Source organism: Canis aureus, chromosome 20, assembly GCF_053574225.1.
Source record: "Canis aureus isolate CA01 chromosome 20, VMU_Caureus_v.1.0, whole genome shotgun sequence".
In the NCBI taxonomy this organism is placed as follows: domain Eukaryota; kingdom Metazoa; phylum Chordata; class Mammalia; order Carnivora; family Canidae; genus Canis; species Canis aureus.
In genome coordinates this window covers 44285396-44303934 of record NC_135630.1, presented here as the reverse complement: position 1 = coordinate 44303934, position 18539 = coordinate 44285396, and the positions used below count along the sequence as shown (strand labels likewise).

Below are 18539 nucleotides of genomic sequence, written 5' to 3'. Positions count from 1 at the left end.
ACAGTTATAAGTTTATGTGCACGTGTGTGCGTGTCTGTATTTGGATTCCCAGAGGCCCAAAAAACACTCAGTGGATGTTTCTAGACACTTCTGATCCATGGATTTGAAAAGTACCCTATGTCTACCCTCTGAAATACTCCTAGGTGTTCTTTCCCCACCACAAGCAGCTCCTGAAAGTAGACTATACAAACTGGCTTGCTACCTATACTTTTATCAATATTCAGCCAAGAACAAATGGTATTTTCTTAGTTCTGAACAAAAGCTTTTCTGTGGGAAACAAATAGCCTTTGATTCATTCCCAGAGAATTGAAAAACCAAAGGTTAAGAAGTGAAACAAATGGCAGACCAGAGAAATGTTTTGGACAGATTTTTCAGAGGATGGAAATCTCTAAGGTAAAAAAAAAAAAAAAAAGAAAAAAAAAGAAATCTCAGAGGTATATCAGTCTTACGGGCCACAAAATATTTGTTCAAAGGAATGTAGGAGAACAAAAAGAAATTTCAGCCACCAAATACTGGATTTTCTCATTGTTTAGCTTTATTTCCATATTTATATATATTTGCATGTTGTTTTTCTAGTGACTGTAATCCCTGACCACTATAATTATGTAAAATACCGATCTGTTTCTGTTGTATTTTGATTTGTTTTGTTTTTGAGAGAGAGGGCAAGAGAGTGTGACTGTTTTGTTCTATTAAATTCTGTCAGAAATATGTAGGTAGTAGATATGAAATTTATTTTTATTCCTATTTACTTTTGGAGAGTTACTGTTCATGAGTCTCTTGTCATAAAAACAAAATGAAGTGAATGCCATTCAAATCCAGTATTGAGTTTACAAATGAGACATAAACACTAATCACAGGCTGTCCATTCTCCTGGACTTTCTAGTAGTCTTGTAATCAGCTCCATTCAGAATGTTCTCTGCCTTGGGGAGATTTAAGGCCAGTTGAGATCACTAGCTCTTGGGCTAAGAACTAGCATTTTTAACGGGAAGAGTGCAGCACAGTGTCTAAACCAGCACTTAGTGGGCACTATAACGAAGGTGAGAATGAGTTGCCCCAGGGATTTTGATGTTCAAAATGATTTCTTCTCCATTGCCTTCAGAATCAAGTACAAAGGCCTAGACCTATCCTCTATGGCCCTCTATGGCTTCTGCCCATCTCTCCAGCTTCTTACCTTAGGTCCCTAAATTCTACCTATTTCTATTCATATTCCGCAGAGCAGTCAAGGTGGTCTTTTTAAGCCGTTAAGACCCTCCAGAAAATTTGTGTTGCACTGAGAATAAAGTCTGGACTCCACAGCTGGGATACTCCTTGTGTCCCCAAAGTCCCTCCCTGATCTGGCCCCCTGAGTACCTCACCAGCCTTATTTCCTACCATCTCCCCCTTTCACTACATCTCAGACATATTCCCTTCCTTTCTCTTCCTCAAACACAGCTCTTTCTCACTTGGTGGGCTTTGCAACTGATGTTTTTTGTCTAGGGACACTTGTCTAGGCTTTTTCTTCCTGTCCTCCGAGTCTTGGCTAGCTCCCTGAGCAGCCAGCTCAGTGAATCTTCTGGAATCACTTGCTACTACAGCACTGTTTTTTATTATATTTTCTGTTGTGATCACACTTGTCTCTCCCTGGAATTTGAGCACGATGAGGACAGTGAGTTCACCAGTGTATTCCCAGTATCTAGATTGGTGGGTCTGACACAAAAGGTGTCAGTATAAATCTGTGATTGAATGAATGGATGGACGAGCCAGTGGTTCTTAGGCTTGAGTGAATGTCAGAGTCACCAGAGGCTTGTCAAAACAATGGTCTGCCTGACCTTCAGAGTCCCTGAGTTGGTAGGTCTAGGGGTGAGACCCACTGAATTTGCATTTCCTCCCATGTCACCCCTGCACATGGTAACTGTGCCTTCCTAGACCATGAGTCTTCTAGGGCCTGCCTCCAGGGCCTGTCTGCATTTAGCCGGAAGTTTAGTAATGTTCTCTCTGAACTCCATGAGAATAGGAGATGCCTCTGAAAGTGAAGTCAAATCTGATGTCTATGTAGCACTAGACTTCATCTCACTCTCAGCCCTCATTATTTCAGAATTCTTTGCCCCAGGCCTTCCTCTTCTTGCTTTTCCTTTTACCAGACTCAACCTTTAATACAAATGGCTATTTCTCCTTTTTATCTCCAATGTTTAATTTTTCCAGCTTGTGCTCATGCCTAAATAGTACCATTTGTTTGGATGGCCTTAATATACAGTGATAACCTGTGGAAAGAGCCCAGGTTGCTTTCTTGAGGCAGAGCAATGAATGCTAAAATTGATTCTAGGGTGGAAAAAAGAAGAAAAAAAAAAAGATTTCTTAATGGCTTCTCAAATTGCAATTTTATCTTCCTAATTACTGCTCTTTGAAGTCACCCTCACTTTTCCTAGTAATTTTGAGAAACTCAGTGCTGCTCCCATGCCTACTATAAAGTCAATAAGCGGACATTAGTTGAGCTCCCTGGAAGCCTGCCTGCAAGAACATCTCAGGCTCAGGATGCCCCTGGTCTAAGGCACATTCGCGCTTTGAGATACACTCACCTTGCTGTGGTGTTGAAGCTGCACCCAGCCTCCATAGCCGAATCGCTGTGGGGGAGAAGCACAGTTAGACTGGAAGAAAAATTAGGGAGGACTGCAATAAAGGGGTATCTCTGGGGCAAAGGATCTTGAGCTCCATCCTACCAGGTATCACCTTCCTATTTTCTCCCCCCACACCCATGTATCACATACTCAGTATTGATATTTAAACCAATTTACTTTTTTCCCTCAAATATATTTATTCAGAAGGAAAAGTCTATATCACAGAAGTGCTTGTTCTACCTAGGTTGCAATTTTTTTAAAGTTGGGTTTGTTGGGGTGTAGTTTACATACAGTAAACTTAGATCCTTTTAAGTGTAGATTCTATGTGTTTTGACAAACCCGTGTTGGAATCAAAATAAAAATAGAGCCAGTCTTTCATCATCCTGAAATATAATCTCATGCTCCTTTACAGTCAACATTTGACTCTTGTTCTCAGTCCCCACCAGTCTGATTTCTAAGTTTGACTTTTCCAGAATGTTAAATCATACTTTGTGCATCCTTTTTGAGTGGATTTGTTTTCACTTAGCAATACTTTTGAAATCCATCCATGTTGTTGCATGTATCAATAATTCAATCCTTTTTTATTGACGAGTAGTATTCCATTCTAGGGATATACCACTTTGTTTATTCATTCATCACTTGGTGGACATTTTGCTTTTTTACTTACCTGCTATTATGAATAAAGTTGCTATAAACATTTTAAGACAGTTCTTTGTGTTTTAATTTTTCTTAGGTAAATATCCAGGAGTGGAATTGCTTCAGGAGAAACTGCCACTTAGAAACTGTGACTGAAGTGGCTGTAGCAGTCTGCATGCCCAACAACAAAGTATGAGAATTCCAGTTGCTCCACACCCTCACCTGAATGTGGTATTGTCAGTTTTCTTCATTTAGCCATTTCAGTAGGTATGTAGTGAATATCATTGTGGTTTTTATGTTTTTCTCTAATAACTAATGAAATTGAATAGCTTTTTAAGTACTTATTTTCCATATTTTCTTTGGGAAGTATGTGTGAAATTTTTTTGCTAAGTTTTTTTTTTCTCTAAATTGGGTTATTTGTCTTCTTATGACTAAGTTTTGAGAGTTATGTGTTCTGGATCAGATATCAGACACTAGGTTGCAATTTTTAAATGAGGATTAATATTAAAAAATACTTATTCGTGTATCACCTAAAATCATTTCAGGCACCACCAGGAGTACGTGTACCGTAAGGACTACTCTTTAGGAAACACCATCTTAGAACACCAATGCTGCTATTCAAACCGTGGGTTACAGTCCATCAGTTGATCATGAAATTAGTTTAGTGGATAGTGACCCAGGCATTCTAAAAACCAAAATAGTTTGTGTAGCGGATGCTGTCAGTGTCCCACTCATCTTCCCTCCCCTTGATACTTCTGTGCACACTGGCATTCCTTCACCTGCTAGCCCCTGCATTTCTTTGACAAGGGCTTCCCTGTTGCCTAGTAAAGCCAGCTTTGATCAGGTCCTTCTGGAAGATCAGAAGTCCCAGGAAATTAGTGCCCCCATTCCTGCACCCCCCCCCCCCGCCTCCACATCCCTCAACAAGTGACTGAAGGTGTATGTATATAAGTACACTGAAGACACTGGTTTCCCCATCCCTTGGTCATAATGAGTCTGAGATGAGGCATACATTCTACACTTTCATTGGCTGCCTTGCATTCCCTGTCTTATTTCTCTTCTCTACTGGTGTTTCCTGGGATCACCTCCAAAGTAAAATTACTTGCATTTGAATCTTTGTTTCAAGGTCTGCTTCTTGGAAAACCCAAGCTAAAATAGTAAAGGAATGAAATGGAATGGAGTAGAGGAGAGTAGACTAGAACAGAATAGAATAGAATAATATATTAGAATGTTTCCCATGTGGTATTAGTTTCATTAGACTTTTCCATTATATATAGGAGTGTACTGAGTCCTAATATAAAATATATTTCTTAAAAAATAAAAAATAAAAAATAAAATAAAATAAAATAAAATATATTTCTTCTTGAGATTATGAATAAAAAATTTTCAGACTGCCTAAGAACATAGGTATATATGATGCATGTAACTATAGGTCTTAAAATTTCATTTTGTTCATTCATTCTTCAAACCCTCATGGAATCCCACCCCTGACTAGTCTTACTAGGGAAGAGAAAATAAAAGTGAAGCATACTTTCAGCCTTTGTGGAGAAGAGTCTTGAATGTGTGGGGCTGGGCTGGCAGCTATTAAAGGGTAATGGTGTGTAAGACATGCTGTGGTAGAGTAATATACAAGCTCTCTGGAGCCTGGAGGAGGGTATTGACTGACAACTTGAGTCATGGTATCTAGGGAGGGAGGTTGAAAAGATAGTCTGGGGTTATATTGGAGAGGAACTTCCAACGTTCAGTGTTTCCATGCTTCAGAACAGTGACTCTCACAGTGTGATGGAAGAAGGGAAGGTGTGGGGGGTGGAAACAGTGATGTGAAGAGCTCATCAACAGCTCTTATCAGTAGTGATGGTTAGGGAAGCTGAACATCAGCTCAACTTCTTGCTTATTGTATTATTTGGATGAGACCAGCTAACAGTGGTTGTTTCTCATGCCATGCTATAGGGAAGTTGTCTTAAGGGAATCAGGTCTTGGCAGTCCCTCTTCCTAGCTGCCCTCTCACCTCCAGACTGTGGGGTGGAGGGTGGGGGGTGGGGTGGGAGTTAGGCCTGCAGCATAGGGTGTATTGTATGTCTCTGTGGCTTTGACTGGGGCCTGACCCGAGAGATTTAAGATTTGGTAAATTCTGTACTAGCCTTATTCTCCCTTGGCATAAGGTCTGTTCTTAGTTCTAGTTCCAGGAAATCATATTAGCTCTGGAAATTTACTTGCCTCTTCCCTAAGTGACATCAGAGGACCTGGAGTAGTAGGCTGGGCATGCAAAGGAAACTGTCCGCTAGGGGCTGTAGCTTCTTTTCCTTGTACCAAGTTTCTCCTTTGCCTATATTCCTCCACCCCAATCTCCTCATTTCATGCATTTAATACCCGTGTGCTTCCCCCACCCCCAACTCCACCTTCTCCTGGGTAAAGCTTTGGAGAGATGTATATTGGTGGAGGAGGTGGAATATGGCTTTAACCAGTTACATTTTAGAGTAAAACTTTCTATTGAATTGGAAATTTGCCATTGAAATCTTATTTTACTATAAAAGAAAAGGTTTTTTTTTCCTTCTCTCCTTTTCTTCTTTCCTTCTCTATTCCTTCTTCCTCACTGTCTTTCTTACTTTTTCTTAATTTGCTGAGCAACTTGAACCTGTAAAGTTAGCAGGTTAAAGAAGTATTCCGTTGGAGGAGAGGAATCTTGTCACACATGACAAACCGTTTACAAAATCTTTGACTTTGTTGGAGTAACTTAGTATCTCAAAGTCACTGTTCCCTTATGTGTAAAATGAGGCATATTTTGTGCTTCATATATAGCTGTGACATAGGATTTTGTGAGAATTAATTAAGATAAAATTCACAGAAGCTATTGATACCAGACCTGGTTTATAGAGAGGACCTCATAATGCTAACAATGATCATGATGATGCTGGTAGTGACATTGGTGGTGGTGGAGGAGGTGGTGACAAAGGTGGTGATATTGATGGTCATAGTGTCTATAGGGATGGCAGTGGCAGTGGTAAAGGTTTTGAGGTGGTAGTGGTGATAGTTGTGCTAGTGAGCTTGGTGGTGGTGGTAGTGACAAACAGGGATGGCATTGGAGGTAGTATAGTGGTGGCAGCCTATATTATCCTTAGGTGGTGGAAGAAGGCATACCCTAGGGTTGGACATTCAGGAGTACTCTGAAAGAAGGAGCTCTGTGTTCCTCCTTCCTCTTTCTTGGGAAGCACAAAATTTGAAGACTTTGTGTTTCTCCTAAGCCCCCTGCAAAGGCCTAACCCATTTAGGCAACTGCTCTAAGTTTGGGCTCTACATAATTCTGCAGCTGTCATCCTAGGTTAAACCAAGCCTGGGGTCTGAAATTTATGAGCTTGAAAGTAGTTTTGGTGAGAGCATATGCCAGGAGGCATTTATAGTCTAAAAATGTTTGACTGACAATGACCAGTGTCCCTTAGGCATTTAAAGGCATGATAATAAAAAACAAACTAAAAAATTAAAGGGAATTCAGTTCTATATACAAGAGATATGTTTCCGAAATGGATTTATATGGATCAGAAGTAGATGAACTGAATGGCATTTTTAGTGTCTTGAGGATCTCACACTTTAATGAAGTGAGAAAGGAACTTCCTGTGTGATGAAACCAGATACACATTTCCTCAGAGGGGTTGCTTAAAAGTCAGGTTATATCTAGGATTTTGTCTCCTAAAGCCTGACAGTGATCAAGGGCAATTAAATCTTTGCGAATGAAAAAATATGTAAATATATTTATATTTTTAGTAAAGGCCAGAATTTTTTGACCCCATATAAATCTTTGCAAATCTTACTATTGGGCACAAAGTAGGTAGTCTATAAGTTCTACTGAAGGAAAAAAAAAGCCAAGACCTTATTATCATCATTGTTGTTATGAATGATCTCATCATGGATCAACCTGAAACAATGTTCACCATGTTTCCTTGACTCATATCCTCCTCTTTATGACAGCAGAGAGTGGGGGTCCTGATGTATCAGAAACAATTTAATCAAGCACCCTGTTTCTGCTTCTTTCCGCCTGAGATAGTTTTCTTCCCCCTAAGGATCTTTACTGTAAGTCTGAGTAAAATCGTTATTGCAAGTGAAAATGAAAAGATTTCTCAAATCCCAGTCCTTTGTAATCATTAGTTAATTATCAATCCAGGCATGTTGATTCTGCTTTTCTGTTTCTTTACTGCATTAGGAGGTCAAGGTTATTGAGATGTGTCCATTAATGTTTAATAAGGAAAGCAGTTTGGGAAACAGCTATTAGTTCTTCCAAAGGGGCTTCATCTTTTGAAACAAAACTAGTACTGGCTTCTTTTCATTCTTTTATTGGAAAGTTTGAAAAAAAATGGTGAGAAAAGATCAGAGATTGTTTTGAAATGGTATTTTACCCATTAAGAAACAATTTAAAGACATAGGAAAATCTGCTGTAATTACTGAACTATACGAACACTAAGGCCTTATGTCACCTTAATACTCACCACTGTGACCATATGGACTGGAAATGGGGAGAGTGGGAAAAGAATCCCAGTACTATTTATATGTATATTTATTTATCACACTCCTCCCAGTTTGAAAACACACAACTATTTTCTGCTGTTTTTTTTCCATCATTGGTTTGCCTGCAATCAAATTAAAACTTCTACCATATAACAGATCCACTTGCTTGACCTGTGGGTTGAAATCAGATTCCAGTGATCCGTTGACAAGGCCCTCAGTGGGTTTACATGATTGTGGGGAATTGAGGAACAGGCTGGTGTCGAGGGAGGCAGGGGCATTGGGGAACAGAGACAAGCAGGGACATCCCTTATAGCAGTGATATTCTCCTGAGCCAGCTCTATCAAGGTAGTTGTGGAAATGCTGCAGAGGAGCTACCACAGTCCCATATAGCTCTGGGATAATGGGCTCATTTCTGAATCTCAGGCACTGATTGGTCCAGCAAAGTTAATAATATAAATCCTATTTGCAAGTACATGGTTTTTATGTGAATCAAATACCTCTGTCTCTATCTCCATCTCTCTCTCCCTGGAAGTCTGAGTATAATGGTTATTATTACTATTATTGTATCATCAGCATTATTAAGTGTATCAGTTATCTTCTTGAAGCATAGTAGATAAAACCCTGGTTTATTGGGACAAAAATGCCATTCCGTTCTTTTGAGGCAACAGCTAGAAGTTAAGAAGGGTGGGGGCACCTGTGTGGTTCAGATGGTTAAGAGTCCAATTCTTGGTTTTGGCTTGGGTAGTGATTTCAAGGTTGTGAGATATAGCCCCTGGTTGAGCTCCACACTCAGCGTGGAGTCTGCTTGAGATTCTCTCTCCCTCTCCCTCTGTCCCGACCCCCTTCTCAAATAAATAGCTCTTAAAAAAAAAAAAAAAAAAAAAAAGGAGTAGGAAGATTAAGAGCCAGCAGAACATGTGCTTAGGAGGTCTCCAGGACACACATTATGGTTATAGCCTCCCTAAACTCTGCATCTTTCAGTTTCCTGAGCAGTTTTAACAATGCCTTTGGGGCCCTGCATTGGGTGGGGGCACCTAGAAATTGTTAGCTCTTGGTGACAACTTCTCTGCTCAAACTGGAAGCAGGCTTTTGGGTGGGAGCTGATAATGAGAGATGGGAGTTGTGGTATAGGATACTAGGTAGAAAGTTTTTTCCCTTCAGCAAAGAGGAGGCACCATTTTAGGCTGCTCTGGATCTTCATCACTAACCTTGTGAAGTGGTGTTTACACCCTAATAAAACATGATGAGGACAGTAGCATTCAGAGCAGCAAGTTCCCATGCAGGCGCTTAAACTCCTGGAGGGGTCAGTTGGTGCAGTTAGTGTACTATCTGCTTTATTTTATATATATATATATATAATATTTATTTTATTGAAGTTCGATTTGCCAACATATAGTATAACAGTGCTCATCCCGTCAAGTGCCCCCCTCAGTGCCTGTCACCCTGTCATCCCATCTCCCCACCTGCCTCCCCTTCCACTAGATGGTTCAGCATCATATGTAGTTTTCAATCTACAATGTCTACCATCCACCTTACCTAAAGTACTAAGGACAAAGAAACAAGATTAACATTCTTCCAGAGACGGCTATGAGAAGAAAATAGTTTCACTCTCTTGCACAGTAAACCATATTTTAATTAGAGTTTGTGTTATTCATTTTTCCTCACTTGGGATTAAAAAGATGAAACATTATCAGTGGCATGAAAATAGTAGAGAAGGCTGAAGATTGGGTAAAACCTGATACTTAGCCTGAATAAAATTCAAACCAATTTTAAATTTCTTCATGTTCCCCACCTCCTTTTTTTAGTATTCATTCAAAAGTTCTTAATGACAAAAGGAAATTTCCCTCTTTTGAGAAACACAGAGAAAGAGACACTCATTGTACAAAGACTTCATGTCATTTTCTCTAGGGTTTTTTGATGTTCCTACTCTCTAGTTCATAACAAGGATTTATAGCTTAAAGAACATCAAAAGGAAAGGTTTCAGACAGTGTCCTAAAATAGACTTAAAAAAATTCCACAAAGCTATCTCTTGGTGCTTCTAAAACTTATTTTAAACATTTTGGAAAGGAGATGTGTTTTAAAGTCCTGGAAGCCTATCACATTCCATTTTTTTAATAGTTTTTTACTTGAAACTGTAACTTTAAATTCTGTAGTTGGCACGTATCTTCCCAGCAGCTGAATATGTGATTTAAATGGAAGTAAAACTGCCTGACTTAAATTGTCCAGAAATTTTAAAGAATGCCTCATTTGAGGAGAAAAGGGGATTTTAAGAAGCAGTAACTCTTTGATCAATGTTCTTTCAAAATAAATATGAAAGTAATTTTTAAAAACTGGGAAATCAGAACTACCAAATAATTTAAAATCACTCCCAGAGCAGAGAAACTTAACATCTAATTCCCCAAAGAAGAGATAGACCTGTAATAGAAGCAGTGAGAAAACCCTGGAGAAGTTCCAGAAATAATTCAGCAGATTAATTACCATTACCTTTTTTAGATCTGGCCATTCTTTTGGTAGAATATGACTATGGATGTCAATTTTCATCTCCACAGGATCAGAGGAGAAGCATGTAAAGAAAGATGTTTTGGTATCAAGAGATCTCTAAAGACCATGGAGCTAATTGATTCACTTAGTCCCTTTATAGCTACTTTCTGGCACCAGTCAGTAGGCTTACTCAGCTCAGTCTAGGTCCACTGGAACTGCCTTATTAAAGTTCAGAATTCTGTTTATTTGTCAACTTGGCTTTAGGTCAACAACTCTTTGGTAATCAGGACTCTAGGCACTAAATTAAAAAATAAAATAAAACACTGTACTAAACCTCCTGGGGTCAAATGTAACTGCTAGGTGCTTTTGAGTTACAGCATGTCCAAAGATTGGCTAATCTGTGTTTAAATATTTCATTTTTTTTTCGAGATATAGATAATAACAAATCTGGGGCACCTTGGTGGGACAGTTGGTTGAGCATCCAACTCTTGGTTTCTGCTCAGGTAGTGATCTCATGGTTGTGAGATCCAGCCCCAAGTAGGGCTCCAGTGCTCAGCATTGGAGTCCTCTTGAGATTCTCTTTTCCTCTCCCTCCACCCCTCCTGCTCGTGCTCTTTCTTTAAAATAAATAAGTCTTTAAAAATATATACACATAGTAAAAAATTAAATAGTACATGATTAAAAATCAAATAGCACAGACGGTTTTTAAAGAACAGTTGATCACAGATTCACCTTATCATTGGTTTCATTCCCCAGAATCAACCAATTTTAATGTTTTTTGTTCAGTTTCTTTTTTCAGTTATTTATTGTGATGTCTTTAAACCATATTGATTAATTGTCTTGTTCATGAAAATTTAGCACTTTGAAAAGTTATGGGGAAAGTTTTACCTTTATGTTTAAATCAGAGAAAGAGCCCATTTTTCATGCGTGTTATTCTTCCCATTGTGTTTTTCTTTTATTTGTTCATTCATGCATTTAACATTTTTTGAGAACTACTATGTGCTGAGGATATAAGGTTGAATGAAGTGAAATAATGCATGTGTTGTAAGAGATAATTATACACAGCTTAAGTGCAGGGGAAAGAAGTAAGTAACCATTCCACTGAGAGTTGTCAGAGCACTTTGGGTAGGGCTTCCACTGGAGCATATAGTGAGGCTCCTGGTAATGCATCTAAGAGAGCCTAGAACAAAGCAGCTCTTTGTTATTCTCTGTTAACCTTTTCTATTCCTGGAAAGCTTAAAATGTTCAAGGATCTAAGGTCCCTGGCGCAGCCTTGAAACTGCTTTGGGATGCTCCCTTCATCTCAGTCTCCACAGCACAGAGACTAAATTGTCAAAAAAGCCTTCCTACAAGGCTGTTCAACTAGATTCTGGGTAAACTGTAACCAACATTCTTTTCAACTAGATTCTGGGTAAATTATAACCAGTTAACCTAGATTCTGGGTAAATTATAACAAACATTCCTTAAAATGCTGCTCCACTTGAAAGAAAATAAAGCAAATCCTCAAGATCCATTTTTAAAAAGTTCGATGAGCTAAAACTGAATAGGTGAGCCTTAAATCAACATGCCAATACCCAAAGTAGGTGTAAGCACTTTTAGAGCACTTTCTATGTTGCAGGAAATTTTCCAAGCATTTTACTCATATCAATTCACTTATTCCTTATCACAGTCCTGTGACTGTTACTAATTACTAGTATCCATTTTTGTATCAGAGGAAAATGAAGCACAGAGAAGTTAGGTAACTTGCTCATGGGCATACAAAAAGTGGTAGGGACAGAATTTGAACCCAGGGATTGTAGATTCAGAATTCTAGAGCTTTGAGGATTAATATCTCACAGGGGAGTAGGAAAGCATACCATGGGCTTGTACAAAATGGAGACCTGTTCATTAAATTAGAATTCTTTAACAAATATTTTATTTATTTCATTTTTATTTATTTCATTTGAGAGAGAACTTGAGTGAGAGAGGGGCAGAGGGAGAGGAAGAGAGAATCTTTCAAGCAGACTCCCTATTGATCAGGGAGCCTGATTTGGGGCTTGATCCCAGGACCCTGAGATCATGACCTGAACTGAAGGCAAATGTTTGACCAACTGATCCACCCAGGCACCCATAAACTAGAATTCTTGAACGAGCTAAACCTCTAGCAAATAAGTAGACTAGAAGAAAAAAAACCCCACTGGTCAACAATGGGAGTCTGTAAGGACACCTGTCTGTCTCCATTATGAGAAAAAAAAAAAAAAGGAAGAAAAAGAAAAGAATTAATAACAATTTTCTTTGAGAATTTCTTTGAAAAGTATTATCCAAAGACAGCTACTAAAAAAAAAAAAAAAAACAAAGACAGCTACTGAAGGTTTTAGTTAAAGGTTTTAGTTAAAGTGGTAGAAAGTTGATAATCCTTGACTACTCCATCTCTACCCATGTTCAGAAAGAGAAAATAGAAATCTTTCTTGAAGACACCCCAAATTAGCCCCCTCTGTATTGGCACAGATTAAGGTCAGGAAAAAATTCTATACACATGAGGGGAAAAGCCACCATGACGGAATGCCCACAGAAATAGTTAATAGATTTAAATCTCCAAGGACACAAATATTATAGTTATTAAGCATAGAATATAAATTTATTTTATATGAAATGTTTTTTTTTTATGAAATGTTTAATTAAATAAACATTTACAAATTAATGGACTATCAAATGACCGACCAAATTTGAAAAGCGACAAAATAGGGATCCCTGGGTCGCGCAGCGGTTTGGCGCCTGCCTTTGGCCCAGGGCGTGATCCTGGAGACCCGGGATTGAATCCCACATCGGGCTTCCGGTGCATGGAGCCTGCTTCTCCCTCTGCCTATGTCTCTGCCTCTCTCTCTTTCTCTCTCTGTGACTATCATAAATAAATAAAAATTAAAAAAAAAAAGAAAAGTGACAAAATAAAACTTTTATAAAGGAAAACGTAATAATTTAAATAAAAAACGCAGTGGATTAAGCAGCAGAATAGACACAGTTGAATGGAGAATTAATGAACTGGAAGAGATTTGCACAGAGAGATGAAGGGATTGAACATATTTAAGAGTGTCACAGAGTACAAAGGATAGAATAAGAAAGTCTAAAAGGAGTCTAACAAATAAATAAATAAATAAATAAATAAATAAATAAATAAATAAATAGAGTCTAACAGAAGTGCTAAAAGAGTAGAGAGAGAAGTTAGAGGAGAGATATACCAAGAGATAATAGCTGAGAATTTTCCAGACCTGACGAGCCAACAAATCCACGAATCAAAAGCTATATCAAGAAAGATTAACAAAAATAACTTCATTTCTAGAAACCTTGTAGTGAAACTGCAGACCGCCAGTAATAAAGATTAGATCCTATGAACTGCTAGAAAGAAAAAGAATGCCTTAAAAACTCAGCAATTAGACTTTCAGCCAACTTCTCACAGCAATAATAGGAGCCATAGGACAACTGAAAATTTGCTCAAAAGGCTGATATACATGAACTGTCAACCTGGAATCATATACTTTGTAAAAGTTAATTTTAACGATAAGGGGAAAATAAAGATATCTTCAGGTGAAAACTGAGTTTGCTACCAAAAGACTTTCACTTAAGGAATTCCTAATGATGTACTCCAGAAAGGACGAAAAAGACTCCAGAAAGAAGGTCTGAAATATAAGAATGAGTGAGAAGCAAAGAAACTGGTGGTCGTATAAGAAATTCTAAATAATATTAAATATTTAGAATAATGCCAGTCATAACAATGATAATGCCTTCATTAAGGAGTTACATTACTTGCAAACGGTTGTTCAGCCATACATTTTTTGGTTTTCTCTCCAAGGTATGCCCTCCTGACAGCAAATCTCCTAATTTGACATTTTTGCAATCTGGATAAGCTGAGACTTTCGTAAATCACCAAGTCCTGATTCCCTTTTTCTTAGTAGTTTTTCAGTATTTTTCTTCTTGCATTTTACTGTAAGCACCAAGAAGGAACAAGGATGAATCTTTGACACTTTTCTTGGAAATCTCCTCAGTCAAATATCTAGTTTCATCACTTGTAAATTCTTATTTCTATAGAACTGCAGGACACACAGTAGGACTAAGTTTTCTGCCACTATAATAACAAGGACCCTTTTCCTCTACTTCTATCATGTTCCTCATTTCCCTCTGAGCCCTCACCATATTTCTATCAGTGATTTATTTATGATGATTTAGGTATTCTCTGAGACAATATAGGCTTTCTCTGCCATGATTTCCTTCTGAGTGCTCACTGGTAGCATCATTTGCATCCACATGTCTATTAACAGTCTGTTTAAGGGAAACTAGCATTTTCTTCTATCATACACTTCAAAGTTATTCCACCTTCTACCCTATTCAGTTCCAAAACCACTTTTACTTTTTTTTTTTTTTGCATTTGTAACAGCAACATCCTACATCTGGGTACCAAAATCTGTATTAGTTTTTAATTGCTGCTATAACAAAGACTACATCCTTTGTGGTTTATAACAATAGAAGTTTATTCTCTGACTGTTTTGGAAGTCAGAAGTCTAAAATGGGTCAGCAGGGCTTTGTTCCTGCTGAAAGCTCTAGAAAAAACATCTGTTTCTTGCCTTTTTTGTCTTTCTAGAAACTGCATCCTTGGCTCAGACCCCATCCTCTATGTCCAAAGCTAGCAGTATAGTATCTTGTAGTCTTTCTCTCATTTGTGTCATCACACTATCTTTTTTTGACTCTCTTTCATCTCCTTCTTTTAAGATATATTGGACTTACCCAGATAACTCATGATAATTTCCCTATCTCAAAATCCTTAACATCATCACATTTTCAAAGTTCTTTTAACCATGTAAAGTACATTTTCACAGGTTCTGGGAATAGAACATGGGAATCTTTAAGTGGAGAGTATTATTCAGCCTACCACAATTAGGCATGGTAAAAATTTCAGAGTAACTACTGAAGAATATACACAGAATATATAATTTTCAACCCTGTTAAGTGGAAACAGGAATAAGAAAAAAAATCAATTTAAAAGAAGGCAATAGAGAGGAAAAAAGAAACATAGAAAAAGTAGGCAAATAGCACACAATAAAATGACAGAAATAACAACATCCAGCTAAATATTGTTTATTAGAAACATAAACTCGGAAGATATAGTTTGAAAGTAAAAAGGAAAGAGAAAATAGCAGAAGCAAACTCTAACTAAAAGAAAGTCATGATAGCCATGTCTGTCATAACACTTCACATTAGTTCCTTCACATTAATTCAATTAAAAGAGACCATAATACAAAAAGCATTGTTAAGGCACAGGAGGATCACTATAATAATAAAATGTTCAGCTAAGTATAAAGCCATAATAATTCTAAATTTGGTATACCAGATTGCCTCAAAATATGCAATGCACACAACACATATTCCAAATATATATATATTTGAAAAATTTTCCAACATATGTCTCTCAATTATTGATAAGTCAGATAAAAATTGTCTATAGGGAGCTGCAGAGGAAGGCCTCAACACTGGGGAGCCACTAAAGAACCTCAAAAGCATTCCACAGAGAAAGAGAGCATTTTAAGCTCCAGCCTGCCCACTCTGGAGCCTAAGACATTTTACCACAGGGTCATTTAATTAGCAGTTGTTCTAAAGCCCTGACATTTTTTCTCTCTCCCTGCTTCGGCTCTCCCAGGAAAGGAGATCAAGCTCAGAGAAGAGGAGAATTGCCAGTTGGGAAAGGAGAAAAAAGAAATGTGTCCCCACCTGTGGGAGGAAAATCCTTACCTTTCAATGAGGATTGAAGAGATAATTAATGTATTTTGGTGGGTATTTTTCAGTTTTTCAACTGAGACTGGGTTTGCAATTTAAAATGAGCTTGGAAATTTTTATTACATAAAAATTAATGGAAATGTCATGGTGTCTGCATAGGTTTTCATCCAGAGGGAGGAGGAGGACTGCCTTCACCAAACAGTATTAAAGGGAAAGTGGGAGATTTGAAATGATGCATATGTAACATCTGATGAGCTCTGTGTATTTAGTGTACCTATCACAGAAGAAGAGAGCAATAGTTCTATTTTTGCTTATGAAGACAGGCAAACTTTTTGGCTAAATGAGAGGAGGTTATAGAGTCCTTGACCCTTTCATTTCCCACTACAGTGATGAGGAAAGTGACAACAAAAAAGGAAAATTATAGAAGATCTCATCTTCACATTTAAGAAGATGAATTATAAATCAAATGAGCTTTATACTCGTTTATACTGGCATTCCTTTGTGGAAAAGGCAAGAGGTCCTTAAATTATTCAGTATTGAATTGTATAAAAATAAAAAAATGGTTTAGACTAAGTCTGAGTGGCTCCTCTCTACTGGCTCTAATCTGATGGCTATGAGTCAGCGTAAATACCAGGCTTTGACTCCTGACTACTGCTTCTTTGTTGGATGGTCTTGGGAAAGTTACATTGTCTCTGTCAAATAGGAATGATACCAGAATTGATCAAATAAGAGTTATTATTGTAAATAATAACTTGAGTAATATAAAACTATCAGCTATGAATTATACCATGATGTGTAATCCAATTATTTCTTAGTCTGCCATATGCAAAGACTGGCAGGAAGTTTGATATTAGTCATTTTGAAGGACCTTGCTTTCCTTTTCTTATATTATACCCCGAACCCTGGGTTTCTGTGATCCAGGACTATGGGGTAGGGGTGTACCCTCTGTTATGGTCACCAGGATTATGTTGCTCCTTGGCCAGACCTGTGTGTGCCACTTGAAGGTGGGCAGCTCCACTGGTTGAAAGGACCACTCCTCTTCTCCAATTCCCCCCACCCCCACAATCAATAAATTGCCAAGTTCTTTTTTTTTTTTTTTTTAAAGATTTATCCATTTATTTGAAAAGGAGAGAGAGAGAGAGAGAATAAGTGAAAGGGGCAGAAGGAGAGGGAGAGAGAACCTCAAGCAGACTGCATGCTGAGCATGAAGCCTGATGCAGGGCTTGGTCCAAGTATCCTGAGATTATGACCTGAGCTGAAACTAAGAGTCAGACACTTAATCAGCTGTGCCACCCAGGTGCCCCTTACCAAATCTTTTTATTCTAATCTCATTGCATCTTCCAACTTTGTTCTCTTCTCTCCAGTCTTACTTTGAGGCTCATACCATCTTTGTCCAGGATTGTTTAATTGCCCACTAATCGCATCATGGTGCACTGTGATCCATCCACAGGGCTCTTGACCAACATGATCTTCCTAAAACACCAAACAATCTCATCTCCTTCAATGTAACACTTTTTACAATTTTTCACTGCTAAGTCCAAGCATGCATGGGAAACAGGGCCCCATGGGTACTTAACCTCTTTTGTCTCTGTGCTTTGCTACTGTGCTCTGTGCCCTAGTCACAAGGAATATTTGTGCCTCCCAAATATGATATATTTTTCTCTTGGTCTTTATTAATGCCTTCTTTGACCTCTAACACTTGGAATAATTTTTCCCTTTCCTTTCTGCCAGTTGTACATCTATCCATCACTGAATATTAAACATTGCCTCCTCTATGAAGCCTCTTCTGACAATACCAATCTCCAAATGACAAAAGAGAACTACCTCCTCCTGGAAGAGTTAGCTGAGGGAATGAGAAGGAATGACCCTGAAAAAGCTGTGAATGATATCTGCAAAGACACTGGAATCCCATGGGATGCCTGGGTGGCTCAGCGGTTTGGCACCTGCCTTTGGCCAGGGCGTGATCCTGGAGTCCTGGAATTGAGTCCCACATCGGGCTCCCTGCATGGAGCCTGCTTCTCCTTCTGCCTGTGTCTCTGCCTCTGTCTCTCTCTCTCTCATGAATAAATAAATAAAATCTTAAAAAAAAAGAAAAAAGACACTGGAATCCCATTCTACTACCTTTTCCCAGGCTTCTAGATTTTGGCACCCGAGGATGTCTTTATCTCTCTCTTCCTTATCAGTTCTTGCTACTTGGAAAAGAGCTAGTTTCAATCTCTTGCACGTGAATTTGAATTTTTTTTACTTCCAGGCGCTGTTGAATTAATGAATTTTTGAGTAAACACCATGGGACCAGGGACTGTGTTTGTCTTGTTGTCTGTTATATCCCTAGTGAAAAACAACTGTGTAGGTGCTTGTGATGGTTAATTTTATCTGTCAACTTGGCTAGGCCACAGTATCCAGTAACTGGATGTTTCTGTGAAGGTTTTTTAGGGGGATGGGATTAACATTTGAATGGATGGACTTTGAAAAAAGCAGATTATCCTCCATAACATGGGTGAGGCTCCTCTACTCACTTGAAGGCCTCAATATGAAAAGGCTGTGCACGAAGAGGGACTTCTCAGAGCCCTCAGATTTTAAATGCAGCAC

General features: G+C 38.3%; 1 protein-coding gene and 1 long non-coding RNA gene across 4 annotated transcripts in view; one reads left to right on the top strand and one right to left on the bottom strand.

The window, feature by feature from the left end:
* ACMSD (aminocarboxymuconate semialdehyde decarboxylase) overlaps positions 1-10412 on the bottom strand; it is a 66010-nt gene extending 55598 nt beyond the window's left edge. Inside the window, exons 1-2 of one of the 3 annotated variants that reach the window (XM_077861493.1) lie at positions 10212-10409; positions 2556-2600 (exon numbers count right to left, since the gene is read on the bottom strand). In XM_077861493.1, the coding sequence (XP_077717619.1) occupies positions 2556-2600; positions 10212-10268 (102 nt within the window). In that variant the 5' untranslated portion in view covers positions 10269-10409. Of the gene's footprint in view, positions 1-2555; positions 2601-10211 lie in introns of all 3 variants that reach the window. The other 2 variants (XM_077861495.1, XM_077861494.1) reach the window with 2 other exon arrangements.
* The window catches only part of LOC144291756 (uncharacterized), a 91445-nt gene extending 73351 nt beyond the window's left edge, over positions 1-18094 (top strand). The window contains exons 4-6 of the long non-coding RNA XR_013359227.1: positions 3328-3497; positions 15874-16003; positions 17682-18094. This is a non-coding gene — a long non-coding RNA (uncharacterized LOC144291756). The remainder of the gene's footprint in view (positions 1-3327; positions 3498-15873; positions 16004-17681) is intronic.
* The last annotated feature ends 445 nt before the right edge of the window (positions 18095-18539 follow it).